Source organism: Protopterus annectens, chromosome 7.part0 (genome assembly GCF_019279795.1).
Source record: "Protopterus annectens isolate FY-2018-M chromosome 7.part0, PAN1.0, whole genome shotgun sequence".
NCBI lineage: Eukaryota > Metazoa > Chordata > Ceratodontiformes > Protopteridae > Protopterus > Protopterus annectens.
Window position 1 is genome coordinate 1,205,359,570 of NC_056739.1, and position 25,542 is coordinate 1,205,385,111.

Genomic DNA, 25,542 nt, shown 5'->3' on the forward strand with positions numbered 1-25,542 from the left:
TGGGGACTCTCTATTCGCCAACTCAGTAGGAAAAATTGGAATATGCTACCTGCCGAACTTACTCACAATCCTCCTTAACCCAGTTCAAAAAAAGCCTCAAACTACACTTCCAACAGCACTGGCAATGTCCCTGCTTAAACCCTGAATAATCACCACCTGATGTTCCTGTAAACTCTCCCTAAGCATTTCAATCATACACTAATAAGTGTATGAATTCTTGATGGGACTTGGCCCATAACTGCATGTATTATTGTCTGAAACTGAAGCCGCATGATTTTGATGTTGTCTACTATGTTTTATCTAAGTGTGTAACCCTACTGAAAACTGCATATTATACTTATCTCTAAACGTTTCTATTCTTCCTAATGTATTTGTACTCTGCTTTCTGGAGCTTTTCTCCGTGGGCCTCCGCTGAAAATGGACGTATATCCAGTTGGACTTTCCCGGTAAACAAATGTAAAATAAATAAAATGTAACATATCTCCTCAGTTCAGAACAGCATAGGATCATAGGAGGTTACTAAGCTAATGGCCCCAGGGCCCTTATAAGCCTAGCCAAGTTCAACCCATGTTCCCAAGGGTGTCTGGTTCAAGCGGACACTAAAATCAGCACCTATTGCCCCTGTCCAAAAGGGCAAAAGCATAGCACAAAGAAGACATTATGTACTTACCATCTACCTGTTTCCATAAAAAAGTGTTATTCATCCTGGCTATAGTCGGATTAAAAGAAAATTCCTCCATAAGACAGTAAGAATTAATATTTTCCTCAAAGTCAGGACGCTGGGGTTGTGAAGCTGTAGGAGAATAAAAAAAAAAAAAAAAAAAAACAGTGCTCAGGAATGAAGGTACCTGGCTGCAGTCACTAAGAAAATTGTTTTTAAACAATTTTCTTAGTGACTGCGGCCTGGTACCTTCATTCCTGAGCACTAGTTTTGTTTCGTTTTTTTTTTGTCACAGTTCTGGTTCTCAGTCTTGCTGTAGGAGAAGAATCCCAAATTCTCTCATTATCAGAATCATCCGCCTTTGTTTCTTCTGGAATTTCTTTACAGGGGGTGTTCTTTTTTTTTTGTCACATCCAGATGCAAATTTACAGGGGACTTTTTTAAAGGTTTACAAAGCCAAGTTTAATTTGCATGGTGCAACATGATGTTTATAGTAAGATTATCAGGAAATGGTAACTACTAAAAAGAATTTTCAAAGTTTTGTGAGAATTTGGGAAGAATCCTGAAAACCTACATAAAAGTAGAGACAGGTGTGAGTTGCAGTATGAAAACGTGGCTCTGCATCTAGAGAATCTTCCTCGCTACTTTCTCCATATCTCCTTCTGTGAATCGCCTTAAAGAACTACTGGAATATATTGATGGGGATCTATGTCCTTCTAGAAAGAGGGAAGGTAACTTGAAAGAGACTGATCGATCGACGGTGACTACCATGTCCTAAGCCAGCATATTAAGGTAAAAGATCCAGCCACAGACTGATTTGGCTTGGATAGTGTCTGATCCGACAAAGTCGGTTGTGAAAAATTTTGTACTTCTCAGATCCGAAGAGGTAATCAAGATCATTATCATTTAACTTGGTCCCCCTTTTTTTTTTTTTTTGAGGGTGAGATCCTTAAGAAGATTTTGAAGCCGAGGGAGAAGAAAAAGGGCTTAGGATATGAGGTCTTAGAAGATTTAACTTTAACTTTTAAAATTTATGCAATTCTGGTCTACCCCATAAAGCAACCTTCATAATTCACTTCTGAAGAACTTTCTACTGAAGAATCAACAGGAAGTTAAATATATGAGAAGAACTGGTGAATAGGAGAAACAGACGGTCAGTTTTAGATTAAAAATATCTGGAGAATCATGTCTGTCAGAAGACAAAGTCTGGATTTGGATCTAGAATCCAAGGAGGTTAATGTAGATAAAAACACAGTAAAGGAGAAAAATAAGTTATGTACTTACCATAACGTTCCATCTGAGTTGTTGCTTTTCATATGACTTCAACCTGAGGGACTCATATCCGGCAAGTATCCGACTTGGCCATATACTCCAGCACTGGATCCACAAAGTCCAACCTCCTCTCCTACCCATAATGCCCATCTTTCCCTTCTCTCCTCAGATAGAGTTTGTTGCAGAAAACAGCACCAACTTAAGAGGCCAACAGGCCTATAAAACCTAGTATAACTGCATAAAAGACCACCTACTGAAAGCTGGACAGGATAAGAGGGTCCATACTACTACAGTCCAGTTCACCCTATCCATGGGGAACCAGGATCTGAAGGAGGATCCAATATCCCCGTGCCAGAAGACATAGACTCCTAAGTGTTCCTTGAATATCTGCCAATCTGTACACACCAGAGAACTGTACAAAGATCCAAAATTAGGGTACACCCAAAAAATCCACTCCTACCGAACGAAAGATCTGTGCTAGAATGCATCCTCCAGAGGATATGACGTCTAAATTCAAAAGAATGTCACCATTCATCCTTCTTCAACTGTCAAAAGATAAAATACAAATTCATGCAAATACATACTGCTTTCATGTCCCTGACCAAATGGGTTAGTAGCAAAGTAGCTCCCAGGCAATGGATATGCCCATCAGTATATGTATATGCCTCCCATACATGGACACCACAGTCCAGTACGGAACAACCCCTTCTTCTGCAGGACACTCAGGCACGTCTGAACATTTTCAGACTTAACATGAAAACAGTGCAAGTGACAGCAGAAGTAATCTCTGTTAGACTCATAAGAACAGATCAAGAACATGACACAAATTCTGGAGCTAAAGGACAAAAAACTGTATCTGCCTGTCAGATACTTCTTTTGGATCCTGAGCCTTCATAACAGGAAAGGAAACACATAACACCACCAAATATGGAGCCACCGGATCCCATAAGGAGTTAAACCTATCAGAGATGAGGAAGATCCAGGACCAATTCTATTTACTGGATTGCTTTTAAAACACAGAAAGTTGCTAGAATAATATTTGTCTTAGCATGCATTTTCTGAAGGAAATGAAGTCTGAAACTCAAATGTATGACATTATTTAAGTTATTTCAATCTCAGTGATTTGCCAGAAAACCTCAAATTTTTATGAGGTATAGGCCAAAAATATGAGGAAAAATCTGGGCATTCTGTGAAAATCTGGACAGGTGAGAGGTATAGCACAAAGGTGTCAGTGAAACTGAAGTTCAGATCTGAAGAAAGCCATGGATCCGCCAGGGCAAAACAGAAAACTATGAAGAGTATGCAGTGCTTGCAAAACACAGAGCTATCTGTTCCCAGGTTCAGATATGCAAGATCCGAGAAAACTCCATTGGATCCAAAGAGACCTAGGTTGCAGAAGACCTCGGATCCAATCCCCACACTTCCTAATCTTCCAGAACAAGAAAACTGGACGATTTTTAAATATTACTCTTACAAACTTATAGGTTGAGATAATAACAGGTCTTAAATTAGCATGAATCTTCTAAAGTGTATGAAGTCTGAAAATGAAATGTATGCAATCATTTTACAAATTTAGTTAAATGATTTGCCAGACAACCATCACTTCATGAAAATACGGACCAAAAAACATGAGGTAAAAATCTGGACATTCAGCGAAAAACTTTAGAGATGAGAGTCTGACACATGCATATTTGGTCTGAAGAGAATCGAATTGCATTAACATTCCGATCAGTCTCTCTCTCTCCTTGTACAGATTTTAAAAATTTAGACTTCTGAAGGTTCTTCGTTTGTGTTTGACGGATTGAACCCCAATAACTCCGACAAAAAACTTTAATTCTAAACGCACTTCTCTTTTTATGTCTGGTAGAGTGTGGAGCACAAAAAGCATTTCAGCAAAAATTTGGCCAGCTGTGAGGAATGACCCGTAGAGTATCAGATCATCACAGACCTTGGATCTAGCAGCTCTAATGGGTCTATATTACGATAGCAAAATGGTTGAACACCGAACGCTATTTCACCGACACAAATAGCAAACTACAAGTTACTTGAATGGCCAGATCACCGATTTTTTCCTAAGGAAAAAAAATTGCTTGGTCGTCGCCGTGAATTCGCCCTTTTCCCCATTGTAGTGCAATCTCGAAGTTGGTATATTTAGTTAGGGGGGTATGGGGTGCACAGCCCCCCACACTGGTGTGTGTGTGTGTGTGTGTGTGCATGTGTGTGTGGGGTGAAGTCTCCCACTTTGTAATGTTTGAACTGGTGTGTCGTGTCTGGTTGGCCTACTGATTTCTGTGATCTGGCCCTTCTCGTGACTTGTAGTTCGCTAATTATGTGTCAATGAAACGGCGTTCGGTGTTACTCGCTCTAACATACTATTAGATTTACTTGATTCCATCTCTCGCTGTTTTGGTAATAGATGGAAAACCTTTTGACCCTTTGAATGGTCTAGGTCAGTATTTGGGGGATTGAAACCCCAATACGCTGCAACACTTTTTTTTAATGTCTTGTTTGCTTCTTTATAGATGAGTGCGGAAGTTGAGTCCGCCACTGTAACAAGGAGTGCGTACAGAGAGAGAGAGAGAGATCAGAACAAAAAAGGGCAAGTTAAGTCCACATTTTTCAAACGGACAACTTACATCCATAGAGCTAGAAGGGAAGAAGTTAAGTTACCAACAACAGGAATACAGAATTAGGAAGGGAAGAGACAAACATTTTGAGAGATAGCAGTTAAAAGGGAGAGAAGGAGATAGGATTAAATGCATAAATGAGATAAAACAAACAGAAAAGTATGAAGATACTTTTTTAAAACAAACATCTTTACTAAATTTTCACATATGACACGGGCAATCTTACATTTATATAAATGAGAAACAAACAAAATGACACCTTTAGTTGCAAACATTATACATCACAGACACCATTGAAACAACTGTAGTTGCAAACATTATACATAACTTATAATCCATCCAGTCATTATCAGTTAAGCATTATGTAGCTCATTCAAATCCTGCCTCTTAAATCTCGTTCCTTCTCTGCATACACTGTTCCCACAATTCCCATTGTTTTCCTATGTACTTTGCTCCTTCCCTTTTCTAAAGATCCCAATTCCAGTTGTTTTATCTCTGTTACTATATTCACTAGTTCTAGTAAAGTTGGTCTAGACTTAGATTTTAATTTTTTAGTAAATTGCTTTTCTGGCAGCCACCATAAATCGACTGAGCAAGGCTTTACTATGTCTAGGCAATTTCATAGCTCAAAAAAATCATCTCCTCAGTCAATCCAATCCGTTCACCCAGCATCTCTGACAGAGTGGCCTCTGTAGGAAATCACTAAAGTCTGCCAGCTCATTACGCTCCCAAAAAATATGTTCCCAGCCACCTCTTTCTTGCTTGTCACACCTCCAACATCTGCTATCCACCTGAGGAAAAACTCTTCAGAGTCTATTTGGGGTATAAAAATACCTATGTAAACACTTCCAGGCAAAGATCCTAAATCTTCTAGACTTTGTGAAGAGACACTTAATCTCCCACTGCGACGGTCGAGAGCTGAAGACAGCCATGTCCAGATACTACAGCGGCAAACAAGATCGGAGGGATGCTAGAGGTGGTGCATTATTGGTAGGGAAGGAGCTCAAGAGTTTGTTAGAAGCCATGAGCTAGTATAAAGGCTGACTCGGATTTGGACCTACAGGTTGAGGATGATTAAAAATTGACATCGACCAAGGGCTCCTTAATAAGTACTTGGTTTCTAGGCACCACAGGAGTGGAACAAGCAGGACAGGAGTAGCATGCTGTATCCAAGGAGGAGATGCCAAAAGCAGTAAGCATGGCTGCCGCAAGTCAGTTGGAAAGTAGTTAGAGTGTGAGCATCAAACAAGCAGCTCACACTTCCTATCCCAGCCCCACAGGTTCATAGGTAGGTACTAGGCTATCGGCCCTGGGGCCTATACAAGCCCAGCCAAAAAGGTACCCTGGCTTTTGCCTCCCAAGAAAATTATTTTCCTCTGCCACTGTCGAGCAGAGCCACAGAGGTGATCCCCAGGGTGAATTTCCTATTTCCCATCCCATCATCAAGATTTTTATTGAAGAGTGCTAATGAGGAGCTTTGTTTGATATAGACAGGTAGCTTATTCCAGAGTACGGGAAGTCTCTGGGACAGGAATATATCCCTCCGGCATGTTCTGTTTATTGTGGTGGCAAGGTTTAGGTCCCTAAAGCGTGTAGCTCAGAGGGACTGGGATTTCTTTAAGTGGAGCATGTCCAACAGCTCTGGGTTTGACATAGCTTTGTATGTTAGGCAGAGATCACCTCTGAGTAGATGATATGCGATGGAGTAGAGCTGGAGTTTTTTGAGACGGTCTGAGTAGGGCATCTGTTTGAGGTCAGTAATCCTCTTTGTGAGGTATTTCTGCGGCCTTTCCAGTTGTTGTAGATGTTTTGTGAGGTACATACCAAAAGGGGAGTTGTACTCTATATTGGGTCTGAGTGATGAGTAGAGGGGAACAATGACCTCTTTTTTTTCTGGAAGAGAAACCTTTTGTGATGAGGTGTGCCACGTAGAAGGATTTCCTGACTACTGTGGTGATGTGATTATCAAAGGAGAGACTACTGTCCACCTGTGTCCCAAGGTCTCTTATCACACTTTCAGTGTTAAGTATACTACCGCCTATGTTGTAGTTCATGGGTACAGAGTTTTTATCAAAGGGGATGACAATGCACTTTTTGGCATTGAGCTTGAGGCCATGGCTTTGACACCAGGCATCTGTCTCAGTGAGGCCCTTTTGTAGGATGTCCACATCATTTGGAGTTTCGATTATGGCTCCTAGTTTGCAGTCATCTGTGAACTTCGTTAGCCAAAGACGTTCTGTTAGCCTGTACTTCAGAGAAGTAGATACCAAACAGGAGAGGACCCAGGACTGAACCCTGTGGTACTCCACTTGTCACTGGTCTGAAGTTGGATTTGGAGTCTGCTACTTTCACAGTGTGGGTTCTGTCAGTGAGCCAGTTAGCAACTCATCTTGTGACATAGGGATTTATACCTAGTTTAGTGAGTTTATCTATAATTCCAGAGTGGGGGATGGTGTCGAAAGCCTTGGCAAGATCTAGACAGGCTGTGATAAATGTGTGCTACTTGTGCCATGATAAAATAAAGGCACAAGTGGCACACAAATTCCTTGTCAGCGCTCCTTTAAAGTATAAAATACACTGACAGCAAAAAAGAAAGCGGCAAGTAGGTTTTCATAAAGTCACTAGTAAATCCCAAAGAAAGCACAAGGGCTCCACAAAAACCAGTAAACACAAAAGAAAAATGAGGCCCAGAGACGTACAATAAAGCTCCCAGTCGGCAGAAACTGTTCAGTTACTTAATTCTCAGCATAGTCACACAGCGTGGAAATGAAAATACTTAAAAAAAATCACTTTTATTAAATCCACCAAAACACATTAACACTCAAACCATACGTTTATGTTTCTCAACTTCATCAGATGTGGGCTGGAAACTGTATGTAGGTCTGGAACCTTATACAGATATGTAGCTGGCCTGAGTCTGCAAGTCCTCTTGTAAGAAGTATTGCTACCTGCTGCCTGTAACACTGCTGCCCACACACAGGAATGATGTCCTCCATACAGGAAAGGTAAAGGGCTTTACCTAGTCTAGTTATACTTCTTAAATGCATCTGACAAGTTTCTAATACCCTAGGGTTACTTTAAAGGGTATATGTAGGTGGGTCTATATTACATAAACGATAATCCAAAAATGCGAATGACCTAAAGGTCAAAAATGCAAGACCTCAAACACATTATTGTGGGGGGCTGCACCCCACACCTCTCCCCCGGCTAAGTATATATACCAACTCAGAGATCGTACTACAGTGAGGAAATGGCAAATATTCCTCACTGTAAAGCGATCTCACAAAAAGCAGATACAGATCCAGCATTTCTGACCTTTAGGTCATTCGTTATTTTAAGCATCTGGCGTTCTAATAGGAACCTTATGTAGGCATGGGCATGGCAAGTCAAACATTTACAGGCTGCCTCTAACTAACAGGCACAAGTTTAGTAAATGCCTGTTTTAGGCAAAAAAAAAATTAAATAGTATTTTCATAAAAGGACAAAAAATTCTGTGCAGAGAGGTACCCCAACGGGACTTGTATGCCAGAAATTAAGTTTCTAGCCTAAAGCTGCGCCTGTGAAACTCTTGAGATGTTATTCCTAGATGCATCAAGAAAGTACTTAAGAAATGTTCATTCTGCCTTCTGATTTCCCCTCTTTGAACCATGCCAATTAGCAGTCAAAGTGAAGGGGGGGGTGCAGGGCTTTGTGAAGCTGATTGGTGGTTGTGGATGGGATCCACAACTTTGCAAAGTTGACTGACAGCTGTTTCCTGAGCATGTAAACAACCTACATTTCCTCAAAGTCAGGAAGCTGGGTTTGTGAATCTCTCAATGTACCTGCTTCTAACAAAGCTGGGGTAGGCACTCCTTGAGGAAGGGTACAGTGGTAGCCACACTTCTAAAGCTGTGAACTATAATAGTTTCCTCTATTTTCTTACTTTTGGAGCATAACCAAACATAACACAAATGGATACACATTTGGAAACTTGTGTATAATAGGGAAACAGAGTAAGGCCATGTCCAAAGGACATGCATCTAACTGAAGCTTCTAGTACCCTTGGTCTGTACCACGGTCACAGCTTTATCCCTCTATTCTACTGGAGCAAGCTTCTTTAAGAATAGTGTTTCAACAGGTGATGGCATTGGCACTTACAATTTACAAGACAATTATAGTAAGATTTTACTCTCAAGTTACAATTTTTTGTGCCTCTCTGTTGCCTCAGCTGGCCAACCATCAGCCCATCTCCCAGACCTTCAGCCCATTTGTTACCATCACCAGACAAGAGTCAACCAAAAGGGGTAAACATGCAGAAAGCCATTAAGGGTGGTTTGAGTATTTTTTTGTTTCTTTTTTCTCCCAGTCCCAATTCCCTCACACAACCTACAAGGTACCAAAGAGGGATATGGAGTTGTCTGCAAATGCCATCACCTCATGTCAGCAAGGAGTGCTTCCTTCTAGCAGCCTTGACGCTCTTTACAAAATGAGTGTTGGTCTCTCTGGTCACTACTAAGGAGATTGGACAACAGCATGCCTCTGAGTAAATACAAACACATTCTTTCCCCAGGAGAGCTGAATGGGTCAAGCCCCTTCAGACCCCCCCTCAACTAGGCTTTTCCAGTGCTGAGGCCCTTAGTCAATCCCCGTTCACCTGGGTCTCAGTGAGGGCTCCATTCTTCTGTGCCACAAAGTTACAGATGTTGATGAAACTTAGACACCTGTGTTACACTTGAACTATAACAGCATTGACTGAAATGACACAAAGTTTCCATAAATGTTACGTGAAGAATAATGGGAATGATTTCAAGACTTCTAGAGATGCAAGACAGAGAAAAGGACAAATATATATTTATTTTTAGGTCAAGATGTTTATCTGGTTTAAGTTTGTGAGAATGATGACAATTAATCATAAGACAATACTATGGTTCCGTTTTTCTGTTTGCATGTTACAGGCTAAACCTATAACATACACACCTATGTAAATATATGAGCATGCACACACACATTCCATAGAATATATTACACACACACTATATTTACGAATTGTTAAATAGGTGAATGCCTAGACCCTGTAAAACAAAAATTTAAGTTAAATATGACTGTCGAAACAATTAAATAGTGATATAGTCCAGTTTCAACAGCAGTGACGGAACAGAATTTGAAGTGTGTAGAAAAGAAATGACAAAGAACCTTTTGCACAGGCGAAGTTCTTGAATGTGAAAGGCATTACATTAATGATTATGCTTTTCACACCTGGGAAAATAAGTTTACATTTGTGTTTCTTGAGACTGATGAGTACTAGCAACTATAAATGAGTTGTGAAGGATGAAACTGGACATTGTCATTAAGTGTAAACAGGTGGAAGAATTTAGACTATCCTAGTGTTGAGAAGGAGTAAGTTAAAGAACATTTAATAAAACAATAGGCAGTACTGATGGAAGGTTCAGTTTCCAGTAAGGTGATTTGTCTAGAGAGGTAGATTGTGTGTAATGTGCTTAATGTTTTGGTTGTTATATGGTATAAATTAATAACAGTTATGCTTAAAATGCTTTATCTGACCCAGCAGGATGTTAGAACTATAATACTACAATGCGGTTGACAAATGACGGAATAATAGATCTCTGCCCACTGTTGGTAAGTCTGATGGGTGGAGAAATGCCTGCTATTGATGCTGTCAGTTGTGACAGTCTTTGGTGCATCACTGGTCTGTATAGTGCACTGGCTTTGGTTAGTGCACAATACAGAACACAGAACAGCCCATTCCTCTAGTACTCCCATCATGCCATTCAATTAATAAACCACCTAACTGCCAGTTCACAACATAAGCTGCCATCTGCAAGGTGCTTGGTAAGTGGTAAGACTTTTTTATGAACTGTACACACAAAATCAATGTCTTTCGACTTTTCCCAGTTAGAGGTCACCACAGTGGATCACCGGTCCACAGAGTGATTGGCAGTGGTGTTTTTACAGTGTCGAGTTCCAGCCCGGAGCCCAACCTTCACAGAAGATACACACGCACCTACCTGCTTGTGTTTAAAAGTCACTCGACCACAGGGAGGACATGCAGACTCTGCACAGAAGGCGCGCCAGCAGAAAATCGAACTGGAGAACCTCTTGCTGTGAGGCTACAACACTAACCACTGCACCACTGTGGCCTCAAAAGGAGCCATATTCTTTATAGAAGCAGAATTAATTAATAGAAGGCAATGGTTCAGATATAAGCAAAAGATACCAAAGAAATAAATTCAACACACTCAATGTAAGGCATTATATTGCAAAAACAGGAACAAAATAATATTGGATTCTTAACCTGTGTTCAAAAAGAATACCAATACATACACAAATGAATGGTCCACAAACATTGATTCATAACCTAAAAGGGTGTCATCGTTAAGTAATTTTTTTCCATATTGTTCTGACTCCCTATGTCAGTCAAACATTAAGCCCTTCTCCCTCCAAATGCATATCTATTTATTCCTCTGCTAAACTAAGAATGCCTGGTCTGTGTTGAAGTAACAGGTACAGCAGGGACTGTCATATGCAGGCAGCCAAAAAAGTACTTTGTGGGCTTGTTAACATCCCTGCCATGGCCTAATTCCACCCTAGACAAGAGGATGTGCTATCTACATCACTACAGGAGCCAAAAAATCCTAACTCCTGCAAGTACATACTCCTGTACGCTTGCTACAATGGCTACTCTGAAGGGGTTGCTTGGTGAGCTGAAGCCTTCCTCCCAGCGTGCACCCTTGCATTGTCCTTTCTGCTTAGTCAACCAAATTGTGCCATCTCAACAGATGACAGCCAAAACTAGATTCGACCATATTTAGTTTGTGTGTGCACGCGCGCGTATGTATATGTGTATATGTATGTATATATATATATATATATATATATATATATATGTGTGTGTGTGTGTTCGTGTGCGCATATATATATATATATATATATATATATATATGTATATATCACACACAAACACACACACATATATATATATATATATATATATATATATATATAGACACATATATGAAAATGCGTGACTAAGACTACAACCAAAAATTCCACAAAAGTTACTAAATTTCCAGAAAGTAACTGTTAAAACACTTGAATAACATAATCAACAGCTGACACAAACCACAACCCAAAGGACAACACAAATAAGCCTTAAAAATACAAAGCCAAATACATGAATAAACTTGCAAATTAAAAAAAAATGCTCTTATTTAAACACACCCAAAAATAAACTACAATAAAAATGATAACCTCTTGTGACTTCGAGAGACGTATTTTATGTGATTGATAACATAGAGGTTAAATATTTAAATTGTGATGTCATTACAAAATTAGAATGTAAAGAGGTTTATTGGCAAACTTTTTTGACATAAGACAGATACCCAAGTTAAATGAGATGATTAACATCAAAAAGTGATTTTCTGGAAATATTGTTCTGATGATGATCTTGGCATTTATTAAAAAGAATAAAAGTGCTCAACTCCTTCACTTCAGCTGCTGGTTTGTCTACATTAGCTTTGAAACATGGCTTTCGTGGAATTTATGTATATGCATACATACACACACACACACACATATATATATATATATATATATATATATATATATATATATACACACACATATATATATATATATATATATATATGTCTATATATGGGAACACTTTAGAATCTCGAATTCCTGAAAACTCGAACCTCATATGGTCAAGGCCATATGATCGAGTTTTTAGAAACTCGAAATTCTACAGTGTAAAAAAAAAAGCACTTTCATTTAGTTGAATATAACGTTTTTGCAGTGGGACAAGCCCCCCCTGCACCCTCTCTACTTAAATATACCATCTCTGTGATCGCACTATTGCGAGGAAATGGGAAATCTCCCGTTCTGCACTTCTGCATACAGAGCGGGACGGGAGATTTCCCTTTTCCCCACTGTAGCGCAATCTTGGAGTTGGTATATTTAAGTAGGGGGTGTGTGCAGGGGGGCTGGCCCCTGTGCAGAAATGATGTGTTTGCATGTTTTTTTTTTTTTTTTTAATTTTTACTTTACTTCGGAACAGCCGAAACAGCAAAACGCCGACGACGAGAACACCAACACCGGAAGATCGACAACGGAGATGATCAACAGTTGAAAATCCAGACGCTGAGAACACCGACATGTTAAGGTAAGTGTGGAGTTAGGGTTAGGGGCGCATTAAGTGAGTTACGGTTAGGCGTGGGTCAGGTGAGTGTGCGATAGTGACAGACTGTAGGGTTAGGGGCGGGTTAAGTGAGTTAGGGGTTAGGGCGCGGGTTAGGTGAGTGTGCGATAGTGGCAGACCTTAGGGTTAGTGTTTGGGTTAAGGTTAGTGCATAGATTAGTTGTGTATGTAAGTTTTAGTGTAGGTGTGTAAGGTTTTTGGTGTGCTTGTGTTGTGTGTGTGCTTTTTGGACATGGGATTTGTTTTGTTTGTTGATTGTCGGGATTGTGGTTTGTCGGGCATGTTAAGTTTCGTGTTTTTGAAATTTTGGTTTTGTGGTGTCGGTGATTTCGTTGTCTGTGTTATCAGGTAGACCCATACACACACACATACATATATATATATATATATATATATATATATATATATATATATATATATATATATATGGATTCACTTTAGAAGCTCGAATTCCCAAAAACCCGAACTTCATATGGTTGAGACCATAAGATCAATTTTTGGAAACACAAACTCCTAAAATGAAACGTAAAAAACCCCCAAAAAAGTCATACATCTTTTGTGCCCCCCACACCCCCCTACTTAAATATACCAACTCCGAGATTGTGCTACAGTGAGGAAAAGGGAAATTTCCCATTTCGAGCTGCATGTGGAAGCACAAAAATGGAGATTTCCCGCTTCCTGTCAACATCGCAAAAAAAAAAATGAAAACATTACTTACACACACAGCGTACAAGGATCCTTGCGCCTCCGTGTGCAAGTAATGTTTTAAGGTAAGTAAAGCGTTACTTTTTAACACTACACATTCGAGTTACTGAAAGCTCGAGCATATGGTCTCGACCATATGCAATTCGAGCTTTCAGTAATTCGATTATATAAAGTGCTCCCAGATCTATATATATATATATATATATATATATATATATATATATATATATATATATATATATATATATAAATATATATATATATATATATATATATATATATATATATATATATATATATATATATATATATATAGATCTACTACTATTCACCAAAAGCACATTTCACTGAAACACATTTCACTGTGCACTTTTCACCGAAAGCACATTTCACCGAGAACACAGTTCACTGAAACACATTTCACCGAAAGTTGTAGATGGCCTTTTCCCCACTGTAGTGCAACCCTGGAGTTAGTATACATAGTAAGAGGGGGTGGGGGGCACCACTCCCCACATATTTTAAATATTTTAAATTATATACATGGATATATGTAATTGCAATATATTACTGTTCTCTGACAATAATATATAAATAAAATATGTGGGGGGCTATGCCCACCACACCCCCCACACCCCCCCTTACTATATCTACTAACTCCAGGGTCGCACTACAGTGGGAAAAAGGCCATCTACAACTTTCGGTGAAATGTGTTTCTGTGAATTGTGTTTTCGGTGAAATGAGCTTTCTGTGAAAAGTGCACTCCAATTTGATTTTCAGTGAAATGTGCTTTCAGTGAATAGTAGTAGATCCATATATATATATATATATATATATATATATACACACACACACACACACACACACACACACACACACATACATATACATATGCATGTGTGTGTATGCTGGGGAGGATACCAACAACAGGTCTAAAGTACCAATTATCAAATGGAGAAAAAGCCAGTACAACTGAGTGAAATCACTACAGGAGCCAAAAAACTCCTGCAAGCATATGCTCCTGTACACTTGCGTTTTGTCAGCAAGCTTTTTGTCAGTTTGAGACTGTGGCATGGAGGAATTAGTCCTTTACCACTGTACTGTGACCTCAGAGTTGGTACATAATATTAGCAGGGGGTGTGGGAGATGCAGGGGATAGCCCCCTTGCAAAAAAGCTTGTTTTAAAGTTTTTTTTCCCCAAATGGTTGGTGATAGACAAGTTGTGTTTAATCACTTGCAGTTCATTTAATAAGGTGGATTTCTGGTGATGGTCATACAATCATAAAACTCTAAAAATTTGAATGGTATGGCACACACCAGTCAAACTGACAATGCAATGGTTATCAATGTTTTAAATGACAGCCGAGTGAAACTTTAACACTGCCCTATATGACATTTTGAACAAAATGGGAGGGAGGGAAGGAGGTAGAGGTGTTGTTAGTAGATGAGAAACTGTTGAGAGGTGGTAGATGACAAGGTGATTAGGTGATGTGTCCTGCAGTCAAGTAAGAATATTCAGAGATGTTGTGGAAGAATTTTGAGATGCACTCTGAATGAAGAGGAGGGTATGGATTTCCAAAGCTTTCGTGTAAAATTGGGGAAAGAATGGCTAGTGCAATTCAGTTCAGTTTGAGGGGTTTGAAGGGAGGTGTAGACTGGGAGAGACAAGCGAGGTTGTACAAAGTGTGTTTAGTATCTAACAGAAAGAAGGAATCTGGTTGCAAGAGTCTGAAAAGGAGTGCGCCTAAGAGTAGAAGTGCTCTGTGCTCCACTGGGAGCCACTCTGCCTTGAGATCGAGGCAGTGGTGCTCATGAGAAGGGGTTAATGACAAAGAAACAAATTTTGTCTCTGACAGAGTGTAGAGTGCAGGAGTTTTTTCTGACAGGCAGTGGCTATTATCGGAAGCAATATCTGAGCTGGGTTAGCAGGACTCCTTTGCCTATAGCAGCTCTGGCAAGGCTGGCTAAGCAGGGTAAGATTTTCCTTGTCCAGAAGAGCAAAGAAGTAATTTTTTCCCTTCATTTTTTTTTCTGTGTGCTTTTGGAAATTTAGTGTTTGGTCAAGCTACAAATCAAGGTATTTGAAGGATATGGTTGTTTCTACTGGTATGTCATTAAGGTGTCTGTGATATTGAGGGACATGGGAGAATTTTTTTCCATTTTTCTACCGACCGAACAGCATATTTGTTTTGGATCAGTTAAATAGCTTACAGTTCAAAAGCCAGAACAAAGAGACAGAAAGAAATATGAACTTCTTCAAACTAGGTTTGAATAGATGATTGGGGCAAGACCTAAAATTACAATATCATCAATGTAAAGAATGAGAGGTGGATTAGGAAAGGTCAGAAGATAGCATGTTAATAAACAATGAAAAAAAGCATAGTGGCAAGAATGGACCCTTGAAGTTCACCCTTAGTGAAAGGGGCAGCTTCAGAGGAGGAGAAGTCTATTTTGACTTTGAAGAAGCTGTAAGTAAGGACGTCTTAAAACCTGGTAAAAACTCTAGTTGCCTCTGCCCATGTTAAGAAGGATATCATTGTGAGGCATGACAAAGCAGTCATTGTACTGTGGCATGTAGATAACTCATGTTGTTTTAAAGTAAGATGAGTATTGTAGTATTGTTATATACAGCTGGAGAATTGGTTAAAAATAAATGAGCTTTTCCAAGAGTAATGGAGATTGAGTGTGGGGGGATTGCAAAGTGATTTCAGACTTGCACTGTTTTTAGGAAGAGGTTTAATAAAAACTTTTTTTCTGTACATTAGGCATCCTGGCTACTAGGGCACTTTCTATCTATCGCCTACCGGGGGGGGGCTGCAACATTACGGGGACCGTTGTGCCTTCTTCAACGAAGACATAAAGCGTGTGGAACTTAGTGCATGCTTCCAAGCACTAGCTCAAAGAAGGCTACCACCACATGACAGATTAATCCACCACAGGCCTGCTTTCAGGCTACATGAATCCCCTTCCTCTGAAAGCTAGCTTGCAACTGCATATAATAGCTATGACTCCTTCTTTCAAAAAGGGCACTACCATCCTCTCAGCTCCTAAGCAATTAGTCAAACTCAGGTCGCCTGAGCTGTATTTAGTGCTTTATCCATCTACGTCACCGGAGCTGGCTAATTCAGTTAAATACTGACCAGGATATCCTAATGATGCCTATTCCCTCTACCACTATCACAGCACCGCAGAAAGATACGTGAAGCATGAAGAATCCTGTTCTCACCTTTACACCAATGTTCTACTATATTCCCTCCAAGTCTCTGCAGCACAACTGAAGAATTATGCATGAATATGCAACTGGTGACATTGTATGGACACTGCTCTCTCCTCCTGGGGGGGGGGGGGATGGCAACATCAACTTCATGCTAACTTAACCTATTGGAACTGGCGAGTAAACAGTGGCATGGCAGGTCATGCCACATAGTATACCATTTCTCAATTCCCATTAATATATCTGTAATTTCTTGCAGAGTTTTACTGAAAAAAAACTTGGGAGGGCTAGTGCACTCCACTTAACTCCCCATACCATTTAAAACTTAACAGATGCATGGCTTCAAGGTTGCCAGACTTGCCTAACTGACAGAAAAAAATGTGACAGAGACCGAGATAGAGACTACAATTTTTTTTTTTTTTTTCCCAAACAAAACCATACACACACACCACCACAGACAAGTACAGCAAGTAATATAACACATGCACTGACAGATCTGCAGCTCCATTTCTGTGCAGATCATAGTTCTTAGAAGATGACAGATTGGGACAGTACAACTTTGTTCTTCTTATCTTTCTTGTGATCTCCCCTCCTTTATCACCATTACATATTTTACATGATCCGTGGCACCTGGCTTTAATCTTCCTTGCCCAATAATAATGTAAAGTGCTCCATTGCACTGCATACTCCCTTCCCTTTACCAATGATTTATACATGTGCAGTAGTTGACAAAAACTTCTGATAATCAAATTTTGCAATGACATTTTGTTCTAAATTTGAACATAATATTGAAGTAATTTTAGGAGCATACAGAACACATTTTCTATTACTAAACTCAAAACAGGCTATAAAATTACATGAACAAAACCTTTTACCAGCTCCAAATGAGAAAATAAATTTATTATCCCATCAATGCCAGGGGAAAATACAGAACCAAAGTCACTATCCACCAAAAAGAGCTACATAAGCTATACTGCATGAAAACAGATACCGTTTGATCCTTTTTTCCTACCAATCAAGGCAAAAAGTATATGTATAACTTATTCTTTTCTGCTGCTTAAAGTGGTAAACTGGAAGCCATGTAGCACGTTTCAAATTTGGTATGGGAGCACTCTACTCGAATGATTCAGTACCATCACTTATCACTTACCCAAGTTTACTAAGGTATGGTAATACACCGCTGGAATTGAGGTAATGTGTCACCATTCCACTCCCTGGAGACAAACTGGTCATTATATAAGGTTTTACGCTTAGGCCAGCTTCAACTGCTTTTTTGGCCAATAATCCTAAAAGAAAAGACATGAGAACAAAGATTAATTACGTAGGTGGTAAATTACACCTACTTTTAATTAAGCATGCTATCAAACTAGATAACTAATGTGATAAATCTTATATAAACCAAAAAACACACCAAGTACAAAACAAAAAGTTACATACTCACCAAAATGTTCCATCTGTAGTGTCCATTTTCATTCTGCCTCAAACCTATGGTTCGGTTCTGACTCGGCCGTTGCAATTGCGTCTGGTGACCAAAAAGCTCTCAAGCTCTTTCCCTACCCATATACACCATTCCTAGTTATTTCAGATCTTGTTTGCTACTAGACACAAAGAAACAGAGGAACATGTACACACACACACACACACACACATATATATATATATATATATATATATATATATTGAGCTACGTCAAAATAACAAATTACCATAACATCAAGTTGCAAAACAGTAAGATGGAAACGACAAAGGTTTATATTCACGAACGTCAAGATCGTCGTAAATTTCCCCTGGTAAACAATCAGCCAACAAAACTTAAAAAAAAAAAAACAAAGCAAGTAAAACCTACCCTCAACTAAATATACCAACTCCAAGATTGCACTACAGTGGAGAAAATAGCAAAGTTCACCACATTGGCCAACTGACTTATTTTGCAGTGAAAACTTATGACAATCTGGAAGTTTGTGAATGCAATCTTTTACTGTTTCCGTGTCGCCGTTTTGCAACTCGATGTTTTGGCTTTTCGAGAAATTAAAGAATATATATATATATATATAGGTCTACTGCATTTCATGGAAAGTGCATTTCACTGAAAATGAAATTACTAGGGCCACTTCACTGAAAGTTCAATTCACTGAAAACTCATTTGACTGAAACTCATTTAACTGAAAGTTATATATGGCATTTTCCTCACTGTAGTGCGATCCTAGAGTTAGTATATATAGTAGGGGGGTGGGGGAGCACAGCCCCCCACATACTTTGGTTATATATTGTCTTCTGGAAACAGTTATTCATTACACTTGTTAGTATCCATGTGTACAGTTTAAAATGTTTATAATATGTGGGGGGCTTTGCCCCCACACCCCCCAATGTGGAAGGCTGTACCCACCCCCAACACTCCCCTTACTTTATATACTAAGTCCAGGATCGCACTACAGTGGGGAAAAGGCCATATATAACTTTTAACGAAATAAGTTTCAGTCAAATGAGTTTTCAGTGAAGTGAACTTTCAGTGAAATGGTCGCACTGATTTCATTTTCAGTGAAATGCACTTTCCATGAAATGAAGTAGACCTAGATATATATATATATATATATATATATATATATATATGTATATATGCATGTGTGTGTATAGATATACACACACACATACATATAATACATACACATATATATGCATATATCTATATAGATATATACCAATAGTAAGTGAGATTACTTCCGGAGCTCAGCACAGTGAAATGACAATTTGAGTCTACTCACTCCTTCGATAGTATCAAGGTCGGGGGATAAAAGGATGGGCTGCTTGAGGAAGAATGAAAATGGACAACACAGATGGAACATTATGGTGAGTACATAACTTTTTTATCTGATGTTGTCAAGTTTCATTTTATCCTCAAACCTGTGGGACAGAGTCCCCAGCTGTCCTATACCCTGGGTGGACTCATGGAGGGATATTTCTCAACACCACTGAGCCAAATGAAGCTCTACCCCGGAGACCAGTTTCAATTTGTAAAGAGTAATAAAGGTATGGGGCATAGTCCAAGTTGCAGCTCCACATATATTATCCATGGATGCTCTAGATTGGAATACTGATGAAGTTGCCATGGCTCTTGGCTGAATGGGCTTGCAAAGGTGTAGATATATCAGGACCCTGTGTCTTGTAAGAAATATAATCTGTGATCCATCTAGCCAAAGTTACTTTGGACACTGGACTTGCCAGTCTTATGTCTGAAAAGGAGACAAATGGTCGCATTTTTGATATTTTTTGTTCTATAAAGGTAAAAATGTAATTGCCTGTGAACATCTAATAATCGTAACAGGTATTCACCTTTATTTGAAAAATTGGAAAGAACGCTGGTAAATGAATGGATTGATTGATATTGTTATACAACACTATTTTAGGTAGAAAAGATGGGTTATAGCATGTAATGAAACCCTGCCTTTATGAATGATCAGATATGATGGCTGAGATAAGGCTTGAATCTCTGAAATTCTTCTTGCAGATGTTATAGCTACTACAAAATTAGTTTTCCAAGAAAGGATCTTGAGATCACATGTAGCTGCTGGTTCAAAGAGAAATTGTATAATTTCTTGTAGCACCAAATTTAGGTCCCAATGAGGAGCAGGGTCTTTATAATGGGGTTTAAGTAAAGGAGTTCCCTTTATAAAAGCTTTACAGAATTTGTGTGGAGCAACTGAAGACACTTGATATCCAATATGAAAATTAGAAACTGCAGCTAGTTGTACCTTTATTATTGTAGATGCTGCTCCTTCATTAAACAAATGGGCTAAGAACTCAAGGATCCTAAGAACTAGAGCCGAGAATGGATCCAGGTTATTCTGCTAAGCCCAGTAAACAAATAATTTCCATTTACTGGAATATAGTGTACATGTAGATGGATTATGAGAAGACAAGAGTATGTGACGGACTGGAGAAGAGCGCATAGGTTGTCTGGCTATTAATGGAATTGGAGAAACCAAGCAGTTGGCTTAAGATTTGGAACATCTGGGTGTTATGCCTGTCTGCTAAGACAGGAGGTCCAGAGCTGGATCCAGAATCCATGGTTGTGTCAGTAAATGAGGCCAAAGGAAGAAAAACCAAATCTGTCGAGGCCAATATGGTGCAATGAGGATTACCTTGCTTTTCAACCCATTTGCTTTCTGTAAAAATTTGGGGAATAACGGGGTCAGAGGAAAGGCATAAAGGAGACCAGGTGGCCAATCATGAAGAACAGCATCCTTTGCTATTCCCTACCTGGGGGGATCAGGGCAAAAAAGCTGCTGCACTTGTTGATTAGGGACAGGCAAAAAGATTGCAGTAATTCTGGCCCCATTTGTGGAATATCCTTTCCATCACTATCTGACTGACAGACAACTCACGAGGCATAAGAATGTATCTGCTAAATTTGTCTATCATACAGAACATCCTCGAAATGTGCGTTACAATGAAAAAACGGTTGTATGAGAACGCCCATTGCCACACTGAGTGCTTTTCAACGTAAGAGATAAAATTTGGTTTCTCCTTTGATGTACCAGACTACAGACATGTTGTCTGACTGAACTGTCCACAAGGCGAGAGCATCCTGGAAGGCCTGCAATGCTAGTAGCACTACTCTCATCTCTACGATACTGATAAGCAAATTGGTCTCTTTGGGGGACCAAACGCCTGTATTCCCCAGAAAATAACCCCCCCCACCCTAGCTGGTAAGCATTCACTGTGACCATTGGCTGTTTGGGGGGGGGGGGGTTAAACAGATGGCCTTGTTGAATCAGATTGAATCCACCATGAATGGTCTTTTCTTGCATACGTCTGTGATTCTTATCTGGGTCAACAGTGGTTGGTGGAGAATGGACCACTGTGGTGCAAGAAGCCACTGCAAAATTCTCATGTGATACCTCAGTGGCAGAACAAGTTTTATCATAGCTGCCATAGACCCTAGAACCTGAAGAACCAGATATGCAGAAACCTTTGTATTGTCTATAATCTATCTGACTTGAACCCTGATAGTTTCTACTCCTAAAGGAGGAAGGGAAAGTAATTGTTTCGCTTGTGCTGAGATTTGCCCCTATGAATTCTACGCACTGAGTGAGCTCTAAAAATGATTTCTTGTAATTTATAGCTGTTCCCAGATTAGAACACATTTGGATAACATTGTCTCTTGCACGTAACAGTTGATGCCTGGTTGGGGCGGATATGATCCAGTTGTCCGAATATGGAAACTCCCGGAATCCTTGTAGTCCGAGGTGAGCTGCTATCACTGCCATGCTGTTGGTGAACACTCTGGGGGCTGTGGTGAGACCAAAGGGCAGTGCTCTGAACTGATAATGACCGGATCCTAACTGGAAGTGTAGGTGCCTTCTGGATCATCTGTCCATCTTTATGTGATAGTAAACATCCTGAAGGTCTACAGAGCACATCCAGTCATCCTTTTTCAAGAACAAAATAATGGACTGAACTGTGACCATCAGGAATGTGCTGCATCAAACTGATTTGTTTAATTTGCTGAGATCCAAAATCTTTCTCTAGTCCCCTGTATTTTTTGGTAGTAAAAAGAACCTTGAGTAACTTCTGGATTCTCTCTGGTCTGGAAGTACCTCTTGGATGTCTCTTTTTCTAGCAGCCTTTGAACTTGAATGGCTGCCTGATCCTTCTGACTGGGTGGAACATCAGGGATTTTTTTTGTTTTGGGGAAGAGGAAGGGAAAAGGGTAGAAAGTATCCTCTGGAATTTCTAGCCAAGCTGTCTGGTGCAGGGACAATCAACCCACAATTGCCTCCAGAGTAGACAATTGGGCCTCCTTTTGGGAGCGCTGGAAGGGCCTACAAAAGAATGCATCTCTAGACTCTTGATTTTGCGGGTCTCCTCTGCCACAAGGGTGGCATCTTCCATTAGAATTCCCCCCTGCCTCTAGGGGGACTACCTCCACGTGTGTTCTGAAAAGTCCCTTATGATTTCTTGAACCTTATCGTTCCACTACTTCTCTGGTTCCAGGAGTAAGGTCTCTGAGGAGTGGAAAAACGTACACAGAGGCAGACAGGGTCTTTCCATCTTTCTCACACCTGGACAAGGTACCTTTTGCTTTTGGGCCCAACAAGTAAGTGCCATCAAAGGGAGCACTGATGAGTCTCCGCAAAGTCACATAAGTGCATCCAGGCACATCTCTTCTTATGGACATGCCTGAACCAGCTGCTCTACTTATTCCTTCTGCTACATGTGAAATGGGCCTCGTGTAAGAGTTATGGATTGTATGGTGAATAGCTGAGAATCAACTGAGGCTTTTACTTTTTCAGACATAGCTCCTGAAAGGGTATGTGATAGTTCATTTATCAAATCCCTTTGCAATTTTGTAAAATGTGAAAGATAATTCAGGGATCTTACAGCAAAGGTCGCTGAAGCATAAACATGCTTCCCAAATCTATCCATCATCTTGGACTCCTTTTTAGGATGGATGGACAGAAGAACTTTCTTTGGCCATTTCTTTCTTGGTAGCTGCCACCATCACCACGGCATCTACCGGTACACCTTTAGTCCAGAATTGCTTGTCCTTTGGGGCCATAATAATTTTATCTGGTCTCCAGGAAAAGGTTTGGTGGTGTCTGGGGAGTTCCATGCCTGCCAAGAGAGCAAGTCAATAAGCTCAATGGCAGGCGGGGCTACCCAAGAGGTAGATGGATGGCACCAAATGCTGCCAGATACACAGACTCCTAAGACGAAGGGTTGCTGGACTTCCAGTCACCTCTCTAAGGATTTCCAAGATGTCTACAAAGGAGACATCATCAGGAGGTGACCTTGGGGATCCTTCACCCTCATCAAAGTCAGTGTCTTTGGTGAATTCCTCAGTGGAGTCCTGGTGTTTCCTCTTACATGTCCACTTCTTAGGGACCCCCTCCGTGGGATGTTCTGGAGAGGTATCAGAAGAGGTGGGGGATGGACAAAACCTGTTGGGATGTCTGGGGTTTTGGTGCCCACTGTCCCTGTGGGAGATCCAAGTGAGAAACTGTGTGCAGAGTTTTCAAAGGCAAGGGTTGTGGATCCTAAGAGGTAAGCAGTGTCTGAGCTACAGAGGCAGACATGTCTCTCTCCACACCCTCAAAGGCTGACTGTCCCTGAGAAGGAAAAGACCCCGGATCAGAAAGGGCATGCCCCTCGGTCGTAGTCCCCTCCCACTCAGAACACAATCTTCCCAAGGCTGAAGTTGGAGCCGAGTTGGTCCAGCCGAGGTTCCAAGATGTAGTGGCAGCTCAGAAAATCTTGGGGCTGAATCCGTCGCCTCAGAGCCGACAAGGCCATTACGACTCCCGGAGGTCTCCAGTTCTGACTGAGATAAAGAACTCAGAGCAAACATCGGATCCAAGGAAAAAGAGATCCTCAGATCAAATACAGATGACGCTGGGCATTTCGTATCCGATGGCTCCAATACTTTGAAAGAAGTCGGAGGAGACAAAGTGGAGGAGTAGTTGATGCACGGAATTCCTGACCCGAAGGGGTAGTAGCTGAAGGAGCCCTTGACATACACTGCACCCATTACAATCTTCTTCACTAGTTTCTCCACGTCTTCTTCAGTGACACTCCTGGAAGAGCGAGTTGGCATGACTGACGGAGACTTAGATCTCTCCAGGAAGGAAGATGGGACTCAGGAAGGGACCGGGTCAAGAGAGGGTGACTATCGACTCCTAGGAAGGTATATCTGATCTGGAGAGTCCTTCTTACTGGATTGTGATGGATGTGAAGGAGTTGGTTCTAAAGGTTTGAACATTTTTGCTTTCAGATCCGATGAAATTCACTGCTCTGATGTCTTGGCCTTTTTTGAAGTCAGATCAGACAGAGATGCTGGCACCAAAATAGGTGTTTTTCTTCCTTTGTCCGGGACTCTAGAAGACGAAGAACAAGAAGGGCTCAATTGTATAGACTTTTCTTTTTCTTTTTGTGTAGCTCCAGAAATTGCCTCACCAAAGGAGGAAGGCAAAAGACCTTTTAAAATAAGCTTTTTTTTTGTGTTCAACCAATGCTGTGGTTGAACACATGACAGACAGCACAGCCCTCCTACAGGTGAAGGGGGCCAAGGCAATACACACACAAGGTATGCGAGTCACTAAAAGAAATCTTGTGATGACATTTTCCACATTTTTTAAAGCCAGTCAAACTTATCTTTATCCACCATTACAATGGAACAAATATAGCACATAAATGAGACAAATTATTCTGCTCTCTACTTTTTTTAAGAAAGGAAGAAGAAGAAAACAGGAATAAGAGAAGAATACCAACAACAATAAAAAGAGTTACACTGAAAAGCATGGAAAGAGGATACTAGCAATAGTATCAAAAGGTATTTTCATATGAAGAAGAAAGGAGGAAGAAAATGTAGTAAATAGAACCAAGACACTCTCCTCCAAAAAAGGAAGCCAATCTGGTGGTCCCCAGCCATCAATGAACTCTCTCAGAACAATGACTGGTGTAGAACTGTGGCCTTAAGCTTAATGCCAAAAAATGCGTTATCATTCCCTTTGGAAAAAACTCAGCTCCCATGAATTACCACATTGACGGGAGCCCACTAAACACTGAAGGGGCCAGAAGAGATTTGAGCACCCAGGTCGACAGGCACCTCACCTTCAACTACCATGTTGCCACTGTGGTCAGAAACTCCTTCTACGTGGCACATCTTATAACCAAAGGGTTTGCATCCAGAAAGAAAGAGGTCATCATCCCTCATTAGACCAATCATCAAATATAACGCCCCGTTTGGCATATACCTGACCAGACACATACAACAGCTAGAGAGGCCACAAAAGTAGATCACAAAAAGGATCCCAGGCCTTAAACACATGTCCTACATGGACAGACTCAAGAAACTTCATCTGTTCTCAGT

At 40.3% G+C, this 25,542-nt stretch overlaps 1 protein-coding gene across 1 annotated transcript in view; it reads right to left on the bottom strand.

The window, feature by feature from the left end:
* The window catches only part of IREB2 (iron responsive element binding protein 2), a 2,086,845-nt gene that overhangs the window by 667,378 nt on the left and 1,393,925 nt on the right, over nucleotides 1-25,542 (bottom strand). Inside the window, exon 13 of the mRNA XM_044077824.1 lies at nucleotides 17,824-17,959. Within this exon, the coding sequence (XP_043933759.1) occupies nucleotides 17,824-17,959 (136 nt within the window). The remainder of the gene's footprint in view (nucleotides 1-17,823; nucleotides 17,960-25,542) is intronic.